The 19,844-nt window shown below is 43.4% G+C and overlaps 1 protein-coding gene across 14 annotated transcripts in view; it reads left to right on the forward strand.

Moving 5' to 3' along the window:
- The window catches only part of MTUS2 (microtubule associated scaffold protein 2), a 559,616-nt gene that overhangs the window by 499,987 nt on the left and 39,785 nt on the right, over positions 1-19,844 (forward strand). For all 14 annotated transcript variants that reach the window (XM_070577881.1, XM_070577872.1, XM_070577884.1 and 11 more), the window contains one exon: positions 6,045-6,111. In XM_070577881.1, coding sequence (XP_070433982.1) covers positions 6,045-6,111 — 67 coding nt within the window. The remainder of the gene's footprint in view (positions 1-6,044; positions 6,112-19,844) is intronic.

Here is a 19,844-nt window from a genome sequence, read left to right on the forward strand (position 1 = left end):
CCAGCATGCACAAGGGCCACGTCTGGAATGAAGCACCTTTAAGTTTAATCCTTCTGATTTCTTTTAAAACAAGATATGGCTTTGTCCATTTTCCACACAAGTAGATACTGACATGTATTTAAGAATATTAAATGTGAATGATACTTCCCCTTTGACCAGTCTATATTAAATTTCATTTCAGAGTAGAAAAGCAGATACAAAAATACAGTTGCCTGTGTTAATTATACGTGAAAGAAATAATACTTATTGATTAAGTCAAAGCATGGCATCAGTGCTGCCTTAAAGCTATAATAACTGAAATGAAAAACAAAAGGTCAGCCTACCTCCCAAAGGAATTTTCCACAGAGCTATATTATGAATCTGGCCAATCTTCACAATATTAATATTGAAAATGAATGCAATATTCACAAAAGATGGTATGAAAACAACACCGAAGACCTACATGTTCTGTTGATATCACCTTGTGGCTGGTCGTTTTGAAATACAAAAGAAAACATTTCCCTATTAAGACAAAGTTCCACCACGCAGAATTAAATTCTAACCTGAACTCATGGAGCCCTGGGTGAAAAGCAATATTGTTTCTCGAAGAAGGAAAAATTCCTTAACCTCTTTGTAATTTTGTGTGTATATATGTCACTTTGGTTTTCAAAAATTCACAGTAAAAATTATCTGGATGTTTCCTCAAATGCCAGAATTCTATAGATTTCTCATTTAACTCCCTGTTGTGGTTCTTTTGTTAGCCTGGGGGCAAGCCGCCCTGCTCACATGGTTGAATTTTCCTGATCTGCACTGATTTCAGGGCAGGCTAAAAAGATAGGAGAGATTAGTTGGGAGTCTTTGGGCTTACATATATATTTTTTTGAATTTACATTTATATGCCTCTTTTGAAAAATCAGGTGGGGAAGAGGGCACTGGTAAAAATACTGGAAGTACAGTGAATTCTATGAAATTGTCATCAGTACCTATTGTAGCCCATCAAGAATTCTTTCAGGGAAGATCACAGACGAGAGAAAGAAAACTTGGCTAGGAGAAGAGAAGGGCCCATCTGCTGGGGGTGACAGGGGTCCCAGAAAGAGCCCCAGATGCTGTTTTGTATCACCAGTTCTCCTGGCCTGTGCATGGGTGCTCCCTTCGTATCCTCCTGCTTGTTCATCCTCTGGGCTCAGGAAGTCTCCCAGCCAGCCCTGCCCGGTTGAGTTATGTCACATTGTTTTGTAATTTGCTTATTCATTTATTGACTCTCTGGGAGACTCTTAAGCTCCTTGAAGTCAGAAATACCCTGCTCAGCACGTCTGCCTCGCACATAGTAGGAACTCGGTAAATATGTGTTGCTTTGTATAAATTTCCTATTTCTGGATTAGTTTGGATGAAAGCACTTCAGATTCACCCAACATTCAGTTTTAATAATAAACAGGCTCTCTCATTGGTTTCTAATTCAAGGAAGGGCTTACGTGGCTGTTGCCCAAGTGCAGAATCACAGGGTGATGCTAATAAGGAGAGATGTTTTCACTTCCTTTTACCACGAGTTCACTGGGATAGCATCAACCACCTGAACAGATAGCTCCCATTGACCAAGCATGTCAAAATAACAGAGTGTGGCAGGCTTGCTTGGGGCTTGGCCACACGTCCAGTTGCTTGAAGTTAATGGAATGGTTAGCAGGCTGTATGCTTTGCCAGGCTTTTGTAGCCAGGAAAGATTAAAGGCAGCATTCTCCAAGACTTTGTGAGTGCCCTAGCGTGGAGAGCCATGTCCAAGAAGAAGTGTAGGCTCCACTGTGGTGGACGTACAGCGGTATGTTTAGGGCTAGAGGTGAAGGGGGAGAGTTGGAGGTGTCATGGGAATAGCTCATCTTGGATTCCGTCTGTGAATGCAGTGTACCACGCTGAAGAGAGAGAGAGAACTCAGAGTGCAAAGGAGAGGTACCTGACCAAATAAAAGAGGTAGCTAAGAAGATGCAGCTGCGGGAATGGGGCTTCGAAGAATGTTCTCCAAGTGTCCATGTCCAGTTAAGCCTGTCCTAGAGTAAACAGTAATTTTAGAGGAATGGCCTTAGACTTCACGATTTCTGGACTGTATCACTGGGATAGTTTGGATGGTTAATACCGAGTTCTATTCTTAGCCCTTTGGAGTGAAAGCAGGAGCGCATGTGCTTGGCACCAGTTAGGAATTTTCCACTCATTCCCCATGTAGGGAAGGACTGATCTCACTCTGGGCCAGCAGACGAGGCCTCGCTCATATTTCACCCATCCCACTGTGTCATCGCCCTGGACCTGGCGTAGGCTGGGGAGCGAAGGGGAATGGTGGACAGGATCCTTTCAAAGGGAGTCTTTGGGGCAGCCTTACTTCTGGATGTAGGGTCCTTGCAAGATGGCTGCTGGAATCTGTTGAGCCACGAAGGAGGAGGGATAACTTTTTGAGGCAAGGAGTAGAGGGTGGAAGTTCCCTTTACGTTCACCTCTTGCTTAAGGAGCAGTGTTGCTGCAGTCATGGCTGTTGGCTCATTCCAGTGCAGGGCAGCACTACGTCATTCTGGTTTGGCTTGCAGAAAACAAAAAGTAACTTAATTGATGCAGAGAATTCATAAATTAGAAGAGATGATATCATTTCAAAAACAAGCACTTAAGGAAGAAGGGCTGTCGCTAAACTGCACAGGCTGACCTTAGCGAGCAAGCCAAGCTGAGTTGTGCCAGCATCTTCAGCAGGAATGTATTCAGAGGCCACCAGAAAGGGTTAGGAAAGCCAATAAATAGCTACCCTATCAGAACGTGCAGCCTCACGTAGGCCATACTGGAAATGTACCAACATGCAACCAACAAATTCACACCAAGGACAGATACAAGGAGTTCAGGCCTTAGGGTGGGGTGGGAATGCAGCCAGGGAACTTCTTCATTGAAACAGAGTGATTAGGAGCTGACACTGAAGACATGAAGTCTTCCGGTTAGACATGAAGAGCTTCATAGTAATAAGTACTCAGATGCCATGCGAGGACCAGCACAATATGGATCTTGACGTTGGGCTCATGTAAGCATGGGTAGGAGGGGAGGATCTCAGCGTGTTAGTGTTTGATAAAGAGTGTGGACTCTGGGTTAAAACTCCTGCCTTTGCCATTTCCTGGCCGGTTGTGTGTGGGCCGCTGCTTAGCCGTAGAGCCCCAGTTTCGTCCTCCAAAAAGGGAAATAAAATCTAGGACCCAGCTGACAGTATTGGAAGGAGTAAATGAGATAAAGGGCTTACCTTGTGCTATGCCTGGCATGCAGAAAGTGTTTGGTAAGGATTAGTGTTAATACTGGTGTGGTAACTAACCAGACCTTTCCACAGTTTCGTCACTTTGCTCTACATTTTAGCCTTTAGGTTTGCTGCTTCTCATTGGCAGCTGACCCTTCCTTGTAAGCCGTTTCATCACAGTGGTTTGAAACTGGTTGGTTTTATAGCCCGTGCTCACAGAAGGTTGGGAAGACGGTGGGATGGGGCCATCTTCTTCAGTCTTCTCCTCTCTGCTTCCCAAGTGGAGAGGTGCAGGGTCTCTAACCTCACTTGTTTCCTTCCTATTTAATCCCCTTCCGTCTCCTCTCTCTTCCCATCGGCTCCTTTTCCCTTCTTTCACTCTCACTTATATTTCTCCTAAAGCAAAGATAGCTGGGGCAGGCCTGGCCACAGATATCAGCATTAGCTTTTCACCAAAGTGAGTGTTAGTGAAGGTCTTGGTCACAGTCTCGACCGTAATCAGCACTGTCTCCAGCGGAGACCCGTCCTCCTCACTGGACCTTCAAGCCACACCTTCCCAAAATGTCTGATTCTCCTGTCGCTGGAAAGTGTAGCGTGACTTGGTGTGATTCGATGGATCCCTCCACAGGCACTGTTAACATCTGCCCAGGGCTGCAGTCCAGGGTGCCGCTGCCGGGAGCTGTGGGAAAGGTTGACTTGGGTTAGCAGTTAGAGTTCCTTGGTTGTTTTTCTTAAGTTCTGCTTGTTGACTGCCTAACCTCGTCTAAGTCTTTGCAGCTCTCAGCACTCAGAGTGAATACTTCACTAATGCTATTTCTGGACTGATAAGTGCAGTATTTCCATTCTCTGGCTGTGCTTAGGAATTGAGGATACACGAGTGTTCAAACTGATTCTTGATAGTAGAAACAGCTTTTTCACTTGTTTAAGATTATGTCAGGGTAAATACTGAAATTTGCCCTCTCTAGAATACCAAATTTTCTTAACTTGTAAGAAGTTGAATGTCAGCCAGTCATATTATGCTGCTGTTAGACAAGTACCTAATCCCTGTGGTCAGTCTGATGGGAACACTTTCCCTGCTCTGGGCTTCCTGGTCTTTCAATTTAGAGTAAACCAGGGAAGAGCCAGGAAGGTGCATTAAAAACAAACAAACAAAAAAAACCAGAGCATAAGACTGACATGCCAATTCTAACCACATTTAGATACTTAGTGTGGAAAAGCACTTATTATCTACAGACCATACACTGTATAATGTATAATGTAGGATGTTATCCAGTTACAAATAAAATAAAAAGAAACACCGGAGTTACGGTAACAACTAATGCTTGTGTAGGGCTTGCTAAGTGCCAGGCACCATTCTAACTACTTCACGTATGTTAATTCCTTTCCCCCTCAGGACAACCCTGTGCGCTGGGCATGGCATAGAGGCAGCATCGCTTAATGATTAGGAAAATATGCACTCTCAGGTGTGATTGCTAGCTGTCAACTTCAGGGAAGGGAAGGATGCTATGGGCTGGGATGGAAGGAGAGAGCTTCATGAATGAGATGGGGGACCACTGTCCCTCAAAGGATATATTATTGCTACATTGTTCTTAAGAGAACCGTGAGCTAATAAGTGTTGATGCTTGTAACTAAAACAGCTCTCAGTTTGTTATGCAAACAGAATTTTATTTTGGCATTTTGAAATTATGACATTGCTTAGCAAATGCCCTTTGGATAACCTGAGACCCTCCCATCAACCCAAAGTAGCACACATGTTACTTGGGTCTGAACACAGCAGACACAGAAACAAGATTGTGACAACTGCCTGTTCGCATTTGGCACAGTTTCTTTGGAGATGCTGAAGTCCAGGTCAAAGGAGGTTAATAAAGAAAGACCATTCACGAGGCCCTGGTGATATTCATGCTGGATATTTGGTACACATTTTAGCCAAAATTCCCTCTCTGGAAATGTTTGGGAGTACATTCTACAGAATGCCAGAGACTTTCTTTGAAGGTCTATATTTTTGGTATTTCTACTCGAGAATTTATAGAACACATCTTTCCTTATTATTAGCAGTAATAAAATCATAACAGATGTAAATATTTATGGTGACTCAATAACCCAGATTACAAATTCAGAACATCTTCAACTAATTCTCTATTTTGTCATAGAAGGTATTTGATTTGAAAACAGCATAGCAGTTGTTTAGCTACAGATGCCATTCTTTGCAATAAATAATACTTCAAGTGTGAGTTTTCCTCTTTCTCCTTCTGTTGATGCAGAGAGTGGAACGAAAAACTTGGAAACTTTAAGTTTGGGTGTTGATGTTATTACAAAGAGAAATGTTTGGTGTTAAGTTTCTGCTCATTATTCATTAGGTAGCTGACTGTGTATGGACAAAAGGGTAAGTTTAAGGAGACAGTTGGTAAAATAAGCGTTTGCCCCTCAGAGAAATATGGTATGGACGTATTCATGGTCAAAAATCTCGTAATAGTGATAATAATTAAAAATGTATAATAATATATAACAGTAGATTAATGGGTAGGACACAGACATGCAAAGAAGTATTGTAGGACAATATATATGAGTGCCATAGAGAGAAAAGCACAGCCACGGGTATTATTAATCTTATATTGCAAGCCTTGCGATTTGAATGTGATACAAATGAATGAGTCAGACTTGGCTTTGTAAGTTTTTATATGCTTGTATAATGAGAAAATTATCTCCTTAAGGGCTAGACTTATAAATATTTGCTTAATATGATTCATTAATTAAACATGTGAAAGTGCTTATCTAGCATAAAACTAGGGGACTCTCGGTATCCATTTTGTTTTTTCAGAATGAAAGTGCCCTTGTGAAAGAAAAAGAGCTGTCAATCGAACTTGCAAACATCAGGGATGAAGTTGGTAAGTAGGGCATTGAAAATGAGGAACATAAAGAATGTCTTTTCCTGATACCTGTGAATGTGTAACAAGAGCAATTATGCCTCGTATAATAAGCCTGAGCAAACCTGCCCAGGTGAATGAAGCATCTTACCCAGCACAGGGGTGGGTTGTTGTAGCCTTGCAGGGAGCCATAATTTTTACGTCTCTGTTATTATAAAGCCAGCTTTGTAACAGTTCACAGTGGAGCTAATCAGGCCTTGACTCCGCTCTTCCCAGATAGCAACACATACATCCATCTGCGTTGCGTGCTGTTACGAGCACCTCTCCATCTAGGCAGCCCCTGGGCAGGCAGAGCTCCAGAGAAGCAGCTCAGCATTGGTGGATAACATGAGGCGCTTTCTGTAGGATGCAGGTATTCCATGGCTTCCTGCCACCGTATACCCTCCCACGAAATACTCCGTGATATAGAACAAGGTCAAAATCACAAATCTGCATGGCTTAAAAATGCTAGGGTTCGTGTTGAAACTCCCATTCTTTGGTGGATAGGATGGCATAGTTCGGTCTGAACCATAAGAGACCTTACAAATGGTAGGATGATCCCCAGACCCTGGGGATGTCATAAGAGGTGGGCTTTCACTCTAGGCCAAAGATTAGACCAAGTGTTTGCCATCTTCCAATTTCTTGACCCCATTTCTCTCTTGAGGATCTCTTATTCTGTTTTCCCAGGAATCAGTCAGCAAAGGTGAAATAAATGCGACCTATTCCCCTTGGCCTCTCTTCTCTACGTCGGGCATTTCTCCTCTATCCAGTGTGGTCCTGGGGGCAGCCCACCATGTGCAGGTGTGGCTTTTTCCATGAGCAAAGGGATTGAATGGTCCCCGCCATCCTCAGCGGGTGACACCACGCCTTCCCCCCAGGCCAGCCATGCAAGTAGGCGTCCAGCCTGAAGGCCAGACTTTCCCAGGGAACACAGGCCGCAGGGTGTGCAGTGGACACGGTAGTGATTTCCAGACACAGCTTCCCCCACTCTTTTGTTTTATTGTTTTTTACCTTAAAATTTTTTTCTCTTCACTGTGAGTTTTGTGACTTCCTTGTCATTGAGACAGATCAGCAGTGGCCCCTTCTCCCCTCTAAGGCCCCTGTGGGAAAGCAGTAAATAGCAATCCCCACTTCCTAGCCTCACCTGTGTGTGATCGGAGCAGCAAGACCGTGCCACAGCCACAGGGGCTCCTACATTTGACCCGCCCCTGAGGAGGAGCCCATGGGTGAACCCAGATGTGGGGTTTTTTGGTTTTTTTTTTTTTATTTGAGGAAGATTAGCCCTGAGGTAACTACTGCCAATCTCCTCTTTTTGCTGAGGAAGACTGGCCCTGAGCTAACATCCATGCCCACCTTCCCCTACTTTATACATGGGATGCCCACCACAGTATGGCTTTTGCCAAGTGGTGCCATGTCCGCACCAGGCATCTGAACCGGTGAACCCTGGGCCGCCGAGAAGCAGAACTTGCGAACTTAACCGCTGCGCCACCGGGTCGGCCCCTGAGATGTGGGTTTTTCTGAGAGTCCTGCCAGGAGCGACAATGGCAGAGTTTGTGAAGAAAGCTCCTGGGAAGCCAGGGTCCACAGGGCATGCGTTTCCCCATGAAATGGATGAGTTCTTAGATGGTTCTGAAGCTTAGTGGTTGTGAGCGTGGGCTTTGGAGGCAGATGACCCGGGTTCAGGTAGGGTGAGGTGGCTGATCTCTCTGGCCCTCAGGTTCCCCTTCATAAAAAGGAAAGTAGATTGAAGAAGACGGTGAGAGAGCGGTCTGTAAAGGTGACTCTCATAACTGTTGAGCATGCAGCACCTTGAATCTGAAGATAGAGGACAAAATCTTCCACTCTAGGCTGAATTCCTTCCCAGGGAGACATCTGCACCCGCCGTGGGCAAGCTTTGGATCCAGGGGTGTTCGTCCTGACCCAGCTGGGTAGGGTGTGCCAAATCCACTGCTGCTTTCCTGTTCTTTCCCGAAGCTTCTGAATGCAGCAGGAACCACACAAGGATTACTCTGGGTTTTTATATTTGTCTTATTTGATGACTGCATTAGTGCTAAGAATAGAACCAGAAGTCAGCTGCCAACTGAAAAGGCTGGGGGGTGTGGGGGCAGGTGGAAGGCCTTGGCAGCCCCACCACTGGGGCCATTCAGCCCGGCATTCAGCCCCAGCGGACACTTGAACAGGAAGTACCTGAACCACTGAAGAGACTGCGTTTGTGAGAGAAGAAAGACAGGGGAATGTGGATCAACCATTAACTGTAAAGTCCATAAATTCTAGTGTCTTGACCTGCAGTGTATTCCCTTGAAGGGAATGGAGAATTCAGCATGCAAACCTGACTTACAAGGGATCATATAGAGAGATGGTCAATCCTGTGTCCTTACCACCAGCCCTACCCTTATTTAGACCCCTTGTCAGCTGAGTCTGACGGGGGCCACTGGAGGAGGGGACCGTGGGGGCACTGTAGGAGGATGTGGAATTTCTAAAGGTGGTGAATTCAGACATGGAGGAAGGGAAGAAGCTGTAAGAAGTCAGAATAGTTCAGGGGCACTTATTGCAGATCCCAGAACAGAGCTGGCTGGTCCCTCAAATCTAAAAATTCCTGCTTAAACTTTTTCATATCTATTAAAATGCTGCCCTAAATCCTGCCAATATCTGCTCATAAGTACTCATCAGTTGTCTACACCCTTGGTGTGAATAAATTCAAACAAAGGCTTCTAGCATCTAGCCTGAATTAGCTATAGCTGTGGTTCCCAGCCATGGTGCATATTAGAATCACCTGGAATGCTTTTTAAAATCCTGATTCCCAGGGCCTACCCTAGGGCAACAGAATCAAAATATTTGAGGGCGAGGCCTCGGCATTATTTTAATTCCCCAGATGTGTGTTAAGTTCAGTTTGAGAGTCAGTGAACTACGTTGAAGGAGTGGGGATTTTGATTTGGGTCAGGACAAAGGAGGGGCAGTAGGTCATTTTGGCTAGGCCTCAGGGTGGGGGAGGCTCCCATAGTTGAGGCTCTGGGAAGCAGGAGGGGCCTAGGGCAAGAAGCCCCAGTGGGCAGAAAGGGAAGATGCACAAGACATGTTCCACCTGCTTTGAATTTACACACAGGGTCACCTGGCTCCCTCAAATGGGGAGGAATATCCTCCTTCCTACTTCCTCCTTCCTGCACCTTTGCCTGTCGGGCTGGGCTGTCAGTCCTGTGTCAGCTCCCTTCCGGGTTAGATGGGCTTTCGAGGACCAACAGCAGAAAGTAATCCCCTGGTGTGTTTGCTGTCACGTTTCACAATTACAATACATTCCCATTTGTGACTTCTCTGGTGGAGCTACAACAGAATCTTCTAGAAGGTGTGAGGTTTGAATAATGCCCTTTACCATAGATTTTAATATATATTATCCCACACTGACTGAGAACCCCTGATTATGATAGTTCTTAAGTAGGGATTTCTGGCAATTGATTTACAAGTAAACTTTGAGAACATCTCCTAATGAGTGATGTTTTCTGATGCCACTTCCAACATCAGATGTGTGGGAGATTTTTCCACACTAATAACCAATTCTCTGTACCTTCTGGGTATCCAACAATTCAATTCTAACACTAACTTTCCAGAGTTAGCACAGACCTTACAGGTTAAAGGCCAGTCCCATGAGATTGCCCCCACTTCAGATCCCAGTCATAAGTCCCAGGTGCCATCTGTACTTCTGACCAACTGGTTCCCACAGCCCCCTCCCTAGGTTTGATAATCTGCTAGAATGACTCACAGAGCTCTAGAAAACACTTTACTTACATTTGCCAGTTTATTATAAAGGATGCAACTCAGGAATAGCCAGATGAACGAGATGCATAGGGCAAGGTATTTGGAGCTTCCGTGCCCTCTCAGGATGAGCCACTCCCCCAGCACCTTGAGGTATCACCAACCTGGAAGCTCTCTGAGTCTCCTTATTCAAGAGTTTTTATAACCCAAACTCCAGCTTCCCCTCTCCCTGGAGGTTGGTGAGTGGAGCTGAAAATCCCACCCTTTTAACCACCTGGACTTTCCAGCCCCATCCTGAGGCTATCTAGGGGTCCTTGTTAGCATAAACTCAGGTGTGAAGGAAAGGGGCTCACTACGGATAACAGATGACACTCAGGAAATTCCTAAGGCTTTAGGAACTCCAGGGACAAAGACCGATAAATTATTATTATACCACACCAAGCCAAGGTACTGCCCAGTTATGGAGCATGATTCACTCACTTAAAAGGTTCTGAGCACCTTGTACGCAGCAGGCACAGAGTCATAGTACTTCAGAGGTGGTCCTGATCTTAATGACTGTGGCCTATCTACCACATTTTAGAGAGCAGTAAACCGAGACGTGGTCAAAGATCTTGGCTAGAGCTAGGACGCCTGCAAATACCAAGAAGAAAAACTTAGGTCTCCTTAATCTCAGTCCATTCATTCATTCAACAAGTATTTATTGAATGCCTAGTATGTGCCAGGCGCAGGCTAGGCAGGGTCACCATGGATGGTGGAGTATGTTGTACCCTGCATTGGGGTGCCCCTCTGAGTAGGGGCTGAAATGCATCCACACTGCAGCCACTTGCCAAGCCCTGTGCCCCAGCATGGGGCTACTGCCACCCAGAGGAAATGGCACTTTTTTCTAATTTGTACAAGGGTGCCATGTGGGCTGGCTATGTCCTGGTGCTATGTACAAAGGAAAGTGGTGAACAGGACTCCGCTCATGTCCTTAAGGAGCTTACAATCAAAGGCTCTGTGGAGGAGGGGCTATCTAAGATGGGCCTGCATAATGACTAAGGTTTGGTTAGATACATGTAAGAAGGGAAAGAGCACAGTTATTGAGCATCTCCTGATGCCTGCTGCCCTCAGGGAATGTACTCTGGACCAATGGATGCCATGACCATTTTCAGGTATTACCCATTCTGCATACCTATGGAAAGAAAAACTGTTTGTTTCCCCATTTCTCTTTCTGTGTAGCAAAAAATCTTTTCACCCTTGTCATTTAATAGTTAAAAAAACATTCTATCATACTGATAAACTAGAATAAGATACTCTTCCCTTTTGAGTATTTAGGTTTTTACCATTTTTTCCTATTATGCAACAAGGAGCGTACTATTTGTAAATTACCTCTTTCCTCTTGTGTTATTTTCTTGTAATATATATTGAAAGTGTGGACCAATAATTTTGATAGGATTTCACATTTATTCTAAATTCATCTGTATGTGAAAACGCCTTGGTATTTATTCTGTAAGCCGAGATAAAAGATTATGGTGGATTTAATCTCTTGTAGCTAGTGTTGCCTTATAAAGAGGAAATTAAATCAATCTCCATCTCTCTCTCCCTCTCTCTCCCTCTCTTCCTCTCCCCCTCGTCCTCCCTCTCTCTCTTTCTCACACACACACACATACACCTGAGAAGAGACATACAATATCCAATTGTGTACCAGGGTGTAGTTTGGGATGGAGCTTCTTGTGGTCCAAGAGTCGAGTCCCTGTGGAATGGCTGAAATTGCTGTTGTCTGTGTTAAGTTGCGTCTCCTGTGGAGACAGGGATCTCTGGTCATCCTCTTGAAAGCCTCTCATCCTCAAGTCACCCTCCAGGGACGATAGCTCTTGCCTTGACTTGGGACTTGGCCTTAAGTGGGTCTGTCCTTGGAAAAGTCTTTCCCAAGCTATAGTGGTTGTGGGATGAAAGGGCATTTGGGGTCTCCAGGAAACCAGAATCCAGCACCACATCCAGAGAAGGAGGAACAAAGATGCTAGAAACATATTTAATATTTGATTTTTTTAATCACATTAAAAAATTTCCCAGAAAATGTAGTTCTTAAAATATGAGGCTTGATTTTTGGATAAAGTGGCATTCTCCAAATTTGGAAGTCAAATATTGCATAATTGAAGGGTCACTCCTACATTTGTAAATGCTGAAATAGATTTATAAGGTATTCTTCCTAGGAGCAGATTGTTTCCCTGCAAGACCTGAGGCTCTAAGCTCTTGACCGCCATCAGGTGGATGTTTATGGTCTTCTCTCCAGCAAAGCTGCCTTATTAGAAAACCTGAACCTTAGAAAAATATGAGTTAAAAAAATGAATTGGATAAACTCCACCAGATGGAAACATATGCAATGCATAGCTAGGTTCAAATGGAGCCTTCTGGCTCACACTCCTTGTTGGTCCCAAGGCTGTCCCTCCCAGACCAGAAGTCCTGTTGAGATGTACACGCCGCCCCCAGTTGGACCAACGCTAACGCACTGCACACTCCCACCAGATTCCTTCCTCAGGGCCGCTCCAAGCTGTGCCTGTCTGAATTTGGTGTGAAATTGCCTCTTATCTTTAAAGCTCTCATCAGCCCGGCTGCCCTCTTTCTGGCCTTATTTACCTGTACTGCCCCATCCCCAGTGCTGATGGACAAAGCTGCCGTCTGCTTCCACCTGTGGCCTCTGTCCCCATCTCCTAGCCCCCGCCTCTTGTTACAACCTCTGTTCTGACTGTTCCCACCCCGAGCCAGGCCCATAGGTTTTTACCGTTCTGCCAGTTTCCAACTTCAGATGGACTTTGCTTTTTTGTCTCTATTGAACACTTTAAACACACTTAACATGAAATATAGTTTTAAAACGGCAGCGTTTAAAAAAAGCAGTCATTCTGGCAGAGTTTCTCAGCTGTTGTACAGACAGCTAAATGGTTAAATCCACATTTTGATTAAAGTCTGCTTATTGAAAGGAAGCTAAAAAATACTGCAGTGTTTTCTCTAATATAAAATAAAGAATTCTGAGAGCTTTGATATAAAGGTGTGATAGAAATCTAAGTTTATGGCGATAAGCACTGAATTGTTATTTATTTTGTTCTTAAGTTACTAACCAGAATGAATTTCCCCCAGTTTATTCTCATTTATAACTGGCAGCTCACACATATGTACACACACCACTGGGAGTGTATTTGTGAGATGATTTTACCTTTCAGAATAATACATAAAATTTGTCTTCCAATTTTATCATAATCCCTTATATTTACATAGTGCTTAGTACTTACTAAGCTCTGTCACATATTATGTTTTATTTATTCATTTAAACAACTCAATGAAGTAGGGGTTGATATCTTTATTTTATAGAAAATTGAAGCTCAGAAAGATTCTCTATGAGCCTACAGGTGGTATGGGACAGAGTCAGGTCTTAAACCCAAATCTAGAATTCTTCTACATATGGTATGTAAATTTACCACAGCATCCCCAGCCCTACCACCAAATTTTTTTTGGAATTTTTTTCTAGGAAGATTAGCCATGAGCTAACACCTGCTGCCAATCCTCCTCTTTTTTTTTTTTTTTTTGCTGAGGAAGACTGGCCCTGAGCTAACATCCATGCCCATCTTCCTCTACTTTATATGTGGAATGACTGCCACAGCATGGCTTGATAAGCAGTGCATACATCCGCACCTAGGATCCAAACCATCAAACTCTGGGCTGCTGAAGCAGAACATGCAAACTTAACCCCTATGCTACTGGGCTGGCCCCTCTTTTTGTAATTTTTAATTTAGGAAATTGAAAAATCAGATAAACAAAATAAGATAGCTGTTGCTCTCAGTTCTATGTGACTTCCACCCAAAGCCATAAAAGATGCTAGTATGACTCTGTCCAAACATAGATTAGAGTGTAATTATATAACACAGTGTGATGCTAATTGGTCCTACACTATGTCCATTAGGATTAGATTCAGGGACAAATAACAAACTCCCCAAACAATGGTAGCTTAATCAAGGTAGATTTTTTTTTTTTAAAGATTTTATTTTTTCCTTTTTCTCCCCAAAGCCCCCCGGTACATAGTTGTATATTCTTCGTTGTGGGTCCTTCTAGTTGTGGCATGTGGGATGCCACCTCAGCATGGCTTGATGAGCAGTGCCATGTCCGCGCCCAGGATTCGAACCAACGAAACACTGGGCCACCTGCAGCAGAGCGCACGAACTTAACCACTCGGCCACGGGGCCAGCCCCTCAAGGTAGATTTTTATTTCTCTCTTCTGTAAAAGTCAGGAGGTAAGCAGCCAGGGGCAGGTAGGTTTTCTTCACAGAGTCTGCAGGGCACCCAGGCCTCTTACAGCTCAGTGTTCTACCACCCCAAGATGGTGGCCCTTCTCTTGGCCCAGTGTGGCAGTTGGTGCTGCAGTCATCACATCTGTATGCTAGGTGGTGGGATGGAGGAAGGAAGGAACAAAGAAGCAGAGAGAGTGGGCCGGCTCTTTTGGGGGGAAAGTTTCCAGGAACTACACTTCAGCTTATATCTCATCAGTCAGAACCAAGTCACAAGGCAAACCTAGCCACAAAGGACACAGGGAAACGTGCTCGTTTTTCTTGGTGATCTTGCCCAGATGTTATTTTATTACTATGGAGGAAGGGGAGAACATACTGGGGGGTACTATCAGCCTGTGCCATGGGGCCCCAGTTGCCTCATCAGTAAGATAGGGAGAATAGTCCTGTGACACCAGGCAAGTGAGGGCAAAGGATCTGGCAGAGTGTTTGGCAGAATGATGGGAGCTCAGTATATGCTAATTCTCTTAAATTTCAGGTTAGATTCTGCTGTCTTCCTTCCTCTCACAGCTTTAAAAAAGCTGAATCAAAATGCAGAAACCAAGAAGACACCTCAGAAAGCTAATCTTGGGAACACAAAAATAATGTACATCTTCCAATTTATAAAAATATCTCTTCTCAGCACACCAATTAAAACACAGTTTGTCAGACTGGATAAAAAAGCAAGAGGCAGCTGTGTGCTGCCTAGGAGAAACCCACTTCAAATATAAGATGCAGATAGCTCAAAAGTAGGAGGAGGGAAAAAAGCTAGACTATGCTGACACCACCTGAAGGAAGATTGGAGTGTCTATATTAAGACAGACAAAGTAAACTTCAGACCTATCATATTACTAGGGATGAAGATGGCCATTAGATCAGGATAAAGGAGTCAGTTCACCAAAGAGACATAACCATGCTAAGTATCTATGTACCTAACAATAGAGGTTCAAATCTCATGAAGCAAAAGCTGATAGAACTGGAAGGAGAAACAGACGAAGCCACAGTTATGGTTGGAGACTTCAGCACTCCTCTCTCAGTATTGATAGAACAAGCAGGCAGAAAATGAGTAGGGATGTCAAAGACCTGAACAACACCGTCACCCACCCTGACCTAACTGACGTTGACAGAGCACCCCACCCGACATCAGCAGAATATACCTCCTTTTCAAATGCGTGTGCAACATTGAGCAACATAGACCATATTCTGAGCCATAAAACAAAACTCAACAAATATAAAAGAATCAAAATTATACAAAATGTTTTGGACTACCGTAGAATGAGACTATAAATCAATAACATGAAAATATCTGGAAAGCTCCAAACATTTGGAATTAAACAACGTACTTCTAAATAACACAAGTCAAAGAGGAAACCACAAAGTAAATTAGAAAATATGTTGAATTGGATAAAAATTAAAATGGCATATGAAAATCTGTGGAATGCAAAATTGATCCGCAAAGTTGAATGTTCTCATTTGATTTGCTCAACAACTTGGGGGGCCCCAAGATGTACTGTGTCTGTCCTAGGCTCTCTGGAGGGGAGTCAAGTAGTGTTATTTGAAAGAAGATTTGATCTAGTAGGTTTAGTCTGCTGTCAAGAATTAGAGCATGATAACATAGCTTCAGATACACTGCTTTTTTTGTAAGATGCATCACTGAGCATGACTAGGTCTGGGAATTGCCTGCTCCTCCTATAGGGAAATGATATTAGTTCTGAGCTGGGAAAAATTCAAGCCAGCGATGTCAACTGCCATGATTAGATTTTATTCCAGTAAATGTAATTTCCCAAAGTCCTTTTAGTTTCTATCCCAAACAGGTGCTTACCCATGCACAGTAATATCAAAACTGCAAATTCCTTTAAATGTACCAGAGACTGGGTTTGGTTGCCATGGAAAATACATTATCAGCTACAATTCCACAAAACTGCTACACTTTCTTAGAGACACAGATTTATTCCAGTTGGCAGCAACACATTTTTTTTTTTGATATTTATAAAATCCTTTGAAGTCTATACACATAGCACATTCTGGTTATTTTATGTGGAAATGTTTGTTTTGTGATTCTTTAAAATATTTACTCTTTTATGAATAAGGATAATTCTGCTTTCTGATACATGTTAATGTTAACATTTTTAAATCTGTGGGTTTAAACCTGAACTAACCTAAATTACCTAACTAGAATAATTCAGGATACCAAGGGTCGCCCCTAAACCATCCTGAGGACAAGCACCTTCTTGAAACTCAGAGTCAGCTGCCTCCATAAAATTGTGATTTCATGAATTTAATGTTCGCAGTGGTGTATGGCTTACAAAGCCCTTTCACGCATTGTTTCATTCGATCCTTACAGCAGCCCTACGAGGTAGATGAGGTGTGTAATACCACCACCATTTTAACAGTGAATAAATTGTGACTATAGAGACTAAAAGCAAATCCCAAATCACATAACTATTAAGAATAACAGAGCTGGGTCCTTATCTTGTTCCCCCATGACCACAGCATGGTTGCCTTCGTGTTGTAAGATCTCAACTGGTATCTGGGGGAAGATAATGAAAAGCAAGAGAAAGATATGACGTGCTATAATAGATTTAACCTGGAAATTGCTGAAGAGCATCTTACAAAATGCATTTCAAATGACAATCACATACAAATTATGCAAATATAATCACCTCCCACCTGTGAGTTTCTCCTGCACACAGATCCCCTCTTATTTTTCTTTGTATCTTGAGCCTCAGACCAGGGCTCAGCACACTGAATGTGGGCCATGATTGCTTCATTATATAAATTTGATTGAACTCAGGAGATGTACCCATTAGTGTGCCAGGAGTAAAAGCGGGATGCGACATGGTCTCTGAGCTCTGGGAACGCCTGTGTGTTGGAGAGACAGACACATAAGCAGATAATTAAAATCCAGAGTACTGAGTGAGGTCGTAGAAGTCTGAGAGTTGAGAGGAGGGTTTTTAACCCAGTCAGGGGTCCAGGAAGGGCTTTTGGGGGTAAATCAGCAGAGCTTAAAGGTAGTAGAGGAGTCGGTGACAAGTGATTCTTCCATACACTTGATCAATTACACAAACAGCATCTGTGACATCATTGACTTAATCTCCATCGGGAAATGGGAAAAATAATGAAGACAGATTTTCCATGTGGCTATCCCTAAGCAAGAGGAAAACAGGGCAAATGAGTTTGTATTTATGAAACTCTTTAAATTACTTGTATAAAAAGCAGGGGCAGTGTTTGGGATATAAGACTCAAATAATTCTCCCTTTATAGATTTTTTTAACATTTGATTTTTCTTGTCTAATGCCATTAGGATTCACTCTCATTCATTCAAAAACCACAGATACCGCTGGGCCATATTCAGATATTCAAGAGTACTGTCAATCTGTTTGCTTAATTTGGCAGTTTATTTGAACAACATAGTATATAAATTACAGTATATGCTTATGTAATATTCAGGTCACTCTTTTTGACCAAAATTGCAGTTTTTCACCCAAATGTCAAGTCTTTGGGAAGTTAATTCTGGTGAGGAAGATGATAACGAGACCAATTCTGCACTGGAAGTAACCATGTAAAGACTTAACTAGGTTTCATAATAATGAATCTGGTCATGATCTCAGGGCTCCTTAGCACAACTGTTTTCTTAAAAAAAAGTGATCAAAAATGTGGTCAGAGTTTAGCTAATCAGAATGATGGTTCCAGATGGAGAGACCAGGCTGACAGTAAGTGGGCATTGACCTTGGTGGATTCACTGTGGTCCAGCTTTTTTTGTTTTCTTTTATAGCACACCAAGAATGGCTCTGACTGTCAAGGGAACGCCTTTTACCTAAGTTTACTAGAACCTCATGTAGAAGACAAAAATACCAATTTATTGATTTACAATGAGAAATATCTCCCCTAATGGGCATGCCTACCTAGAAAGCTAAAATTTTCATCAGAAGACTGCTCAATAGACCAAAATCAATCATGTGCTGTAAATAATAATATCTCACCGGGATAGCTTTGGGCAGCCATCTGCATGACTCTTTCTTTTCTAGGACCTCAGTTCTTAGCCAGGGATCCCCATGGGAGGAGACGGAAGCCTATTAGAATCACCTGGGAGCTTTTACCAACTACCCATGCCCTGACTTCTGCTTCTAGCCAAAATAGAGCAACTAGTGCTGGACTTGATGTTCCACTGTACACAGCTGTAAAACAGACAGAATGTGGGAGGCAGCTGTTTCCAAGCACCAGGCGATAGACTCCACAGGCCTGTGAGCCTTGAGAAAAGGAAAAGACACTAGGTGAGTCCCATGTAGTCCCAACTTTCTGCCTGGGGCCACTTACCAGACCACAGCACAGTGAGGTGGTCCAGGCAGTGACCACCATCTTGCTGAGCTGAAGAAGCAGATACCAGAGTTCAAGGTCATTAAAGTGGCTAGAAATTGTGGGGCTGAGCATGGAGAAGAGTAAGCTGAGTAGAGGAGGGACCGAGGAATTTGCAGGGAGGTTTCCCATGTGTTCTTAGATGAAGGGCAGACTGCGTGTGCACAGCGAGCCCTGCAGAGGGCAGCTGCTGCAGGACTGGGAGGTGAATGGAGGTACCAGAGGTTGTACAGTGCTGGGAGGCATTGGAAGTCCAGCCCAGCCAGGGCAGAGAGCGCTCACTGAGCACCTTGAGTAATTACTCAAGACATGAGACAGGCCAGGCTTTAGGAGCAAGGACCATGACCTAGAGTAAGGGTCTCTTGAGCACTAAAGACAAACTGACGTTAGGCTGGCCCCGTGGCCGAGTGGTTAAGTTCGCGCGCTCCGCTGCAGGCGGCCCAGTGTTTCCTTAGTTCGAATCCTGGGCGCGGACATGGCACTGCTCATCAGACCACGCTGAGGCAGCATCCCACATGCCACAACTAGAAGAACCCACAACAAAGAATACACAACTATGTACCGGGGGGCTTTGGGGAGAAAAAGGAAAAAATAAAATCTTTAAAAAAAAAAGACAAACTGACGTTGACCCACCCCAACAAAGAATAAAACCAAGCCAGACAGAATCAAAGGAGTCTGGTAATTTACCTGCCTGTCAACAAAACTCAACACCTGTTAAAGAAAGACAGTGTAACACAAACTCCCCATAATTTATCACCCACAAGCTTGAACATACAATAAAAAAAATTAAACATATGAAGAAGCAGGACCCCTAATCAAGGAAAAAATGAGTCAATGGATAAAGGTATTGAAATGACCCAGATGTTAGAACTGGCGGATAATAAATTTTAAAATCTGTTAAAAACATGTTCAGGCACTTCTAGAAAATGAGGAACACAGCAAGTAAACAGGCAAGGAGGCACAACAGGGAAATGAAAACTGTAAGAAAGAACCAAATGGAAATGTTAGAACCCCAAAGCAGAATCTTTGAAATGAAAAATTCGCCAGATGGGCTTTACAGCAAATTGGAGTCTGTGGGAAAATGGAGTCAGTGAATTTCAGACAGGTGAGTGGCTATTATCCATCTGAAGAACAGAGAGGAAAAAAAGATTTAAAAAGATGAAGAGAGTGTCTGTGACCTACGGGACTATATCATGCGGTCTAACAGATGTGTAATGGATTGTCAGAAGGAGAAGAAGGAGAGATGGGGAGAGAAAATATTTGAAGAAATGATGGGCAAAGATCCCAAATTTGGTTTTAGAAGAGCAACCTGCAGACTCG

Source organism: Equus przewalskii, chromosome 16, assembly GCF_037783145.1.
Source record: "Equus przewalskii isolate Varuska chromosome 16, EquPr2, whole genome shotgun sequence".
NCBI classification, from domain to species: Eukaryota; Metazoa; Chordata; class Mammalia; order Perissodactyla; family Equidae; genus Equus; species Equus przewalskii.